This window comes from Diaphorina citri, unplaced genomic scaffold, assembly GCF_000475195.1.
Source record: "Diaphorina citri unplaced genomic scaffold, Diaci psyllid genome assembly version 1.1 scaffold2355, whole genome shotgun sequence".
Lineage (NCBI taxonomy): Eukaryota > Metazoa > Arthropoda > Insecta > Hemiptera > Psyllidae > Diaphorina > Diaphorina citri.
Window position 1 is genome coordinate 37,381 of NW_007379779.1, and position 2,396 is coordinate 39,776.

General features: G+C 34.0%; 1 protein-coding gene across 1 annotated transcript; it reads right to left on the reverse strand.

Annotated features, from left to right (window-relative positions):
* On the reverse strand, positions 1-2,060 carry LOC103518781 (kinesin-II 95 kDa subunit-like). The gene is made up of 3 exons (XM_008483867.3): positions 1,898-2,060; positions 1,470-1,658; positions 1-1,231 (listed from the first exon to the last, which is right to left on the reverse strand). Exons 1-3 carry the CDS (start codon positions 1,953-1,955, stop codon positions 801-803), a joined length of 678 nt encoding a protein of 225 aa, XP_008482089.1. The 5' UTR covers positions 1,956-2,060; the 3' UTR covers positions 1-800.
* Between the last annotated feature and the right edge of the window lie 336 nt (positions 2,061-2,396).

Sequence of the window (2,396 nt, forward strand, 5' to 3'; positions counted from 1 at the left end):
TTATTGTAAATGATATTTTATTGAAATGAAAAAAAAGCAATATCACAAAGGCAAAATAATAATAATATATATAGGATGTAAGGTAAAAGGCGCTAACTATATGCTAAAACACAGTTGAAGTGCCTAACAGAACAAAAAGTAAAATAGCTGCTATACCATCACGGGGAGCTTTGCTCATGAAAGTGATAACAAATTGAACATTTTAATTATTCCTGTGGTCGTTTTAGCGAGATAAATTGTGCTTTAAGCTTTTCTTATTAATTAAATTACCGAATTGACTTTCATATCATGGGTCCTTATAGCCACAACATATGACTTGACAGATTTTCACCAAATTCGGCACAAGAAATACTGAGTTTCAATTGGGGAACCGTATTGAAGTTCAAGCCTCCAATAACAATCACTTTCCTAGATAATGAATGATGAAGGAAAAAAGAGGTACATAGGCTTGCCAGGTAAAAATTTGGTGAGGAAGGTTGATTATGATCATGAAGATGGTGAAAAAAAAAGACTATAAAATGAATTTTAATATCTACCTAATTTAAATGCTAAATGTCCTATATCTTAATGAGATCATAATATATATTATAAAGTAATTCTGTTGATGATAGCACGATTATTGTCTTTATAATGTCAGTGCACCTCAATATTGGAAGTGCACATTATATTGCACATGGCACCCGTCACTCGGAATGTTCTAATACGGCTTAAAAAAGATAATAAAATAAGCTCATGATTGTTGATGTTAAGTTTGCAAAAAGCAACACCAGTAAACAAAGGACAAGCACGTTGTCTAGTTGTTACTTGGGCACTAGACCTCTAGGCTTGGGATACAGAGGGGTTTTGTTAGCCCTATGAATTTTCTTACTGGCTGTGGACTTAACATCTACATCTATATCAGCCTCATCTTGTAACGCAGCTTGCAGGACGGACAATATAGAAGGGGCTACTTTGGGTCCTTGATAGTTCTTACAATTGTTTGGACAAATATCAAAGTTTAATGTGAGAATATTTTCACCGATAAATCGAGTTTTGCCTGCGTCAGTAGGACATTGGCTGATTTTCTCTCGAGCTTTGAGTGTTGTCGGTCGACGTAGTTGAGGGGACGCTACCAGTCTTTTTTGAATGTAGAACGGATTAGTTTCGGGTACGATATTCCATTGACTGGACTCTTCATCATACACCAGTCTTTGCTCGAGTCTTTTCAACTCTTCAATCGGAATGAAGTTCTCTGTAAATGTACATAAAATATTAAAGTGATTCATTCCAATACTTGTAGGTATGATTTGATTTTTGTAAACTTTTTAGACATATATGTTTTTAATTCTGAAAACCTTATCTCCAAAGGTGATGATACTGATGATGCTTAATTCTGAAAACCTTATCTCCAAAGGTGATGATACTGATGATGCTTTAACAAATTTCTGAAGAATAAAGGATCTTAAGAAGGAATAGAATATTCCACCTACCTATAATAAGTTTGCGCAGTTTCAGATCCTTTAGTAGCTCATCTTGAGATTGTTCCAAGTCTCTGCGATCTCTATTAAATTCATCCATGATGTCTTGAATGTCCTGCTTGACTTCCTCGTATTTCGAGTAGATCTTCTGAAGCTTTTTGTTTTTCGCTTGAACTTCTTGTTCTAGTGTTGAATAATTACCTGGAAATGGAAAATACGTTGTATTCAGGGTTTTATTTAACAGCAGGTTCATTACATTTTGCACATAAATCTCTGTTTAAAGTTATAAGGAATAATGTGTACATGTTAGAGGCTTTAGATTTTCACCAATGTAATTTATACTAAAAGCCTTAAGGGCCTTTGAGCGTCAATGATTAAATGAGAAACTCTTGCTTGTGACAAAAATCTTATTGAATACAATTTTGACTTCAATTACAAACCTCTGATTTCCTCCGTGGATTCCTCTTTCTTGTCTAGTTCTTGTTTCATTTCAATCATTCTTCTTTTCCTTTCACAGATTTCAGCCTTTTGTTTTTCCAGTGCTTTTTGCTGCTCATTTGTATGGTCTATTATATTTTTACCTGAAATTTTTATATCAAATTATTGTTTTACTAGTGGTTGACCCGTCCTTTGTACGGCACCACCACACAAACACACACACCCCCACCCACCACAAAAAATTTCATCAAAATCGGTCGAGCCGTTTTCTCGTGAAAAGAGGACAACCAAAAGGTCTATTTAGCGTAACAGACAGACATACAGACAGAAATTTTTCTAATTTGATTTTTGGAATCGGGGGTGCATTAGGAGTAAGAATAACTAAAAATTTCACGATTCTAAGCAATGTACAGACAAATCTACAATTTTATTTAAGTATATAGATTTGATTTTCTTTTTATGTGTCAATTTGAAATGATCTTTGTTTTCAATTTGTGAAAA

What these genes read in the sequence shown, in the direction of transcription:
- LOC103518781 (XM_008483867.3), bottom strand. Translation starts at nt 1,955, where the DNA reads ATGATTGAAATGAAACAAGAACTAGACAAGAAAGAGGAATCCACGGAG. An exon ending in ATCCACGGAGGAAATCAGAG is followed by an intron (nt 1,659 to 1,897) that starts GTTTGTAATTGA and finishes TTCCATTTCCAG; the next exon opens with GTAATTATTCAACACTAGAA. An exon ending in ACTGCGCAAACTTATTATAG is followed by an intron (nt 1,232 to 1,469) that starts GTAGGTGGAATA and finishes GTACATTTACAG; the next exon opens with AGAACTTCATTCCGATTGAA.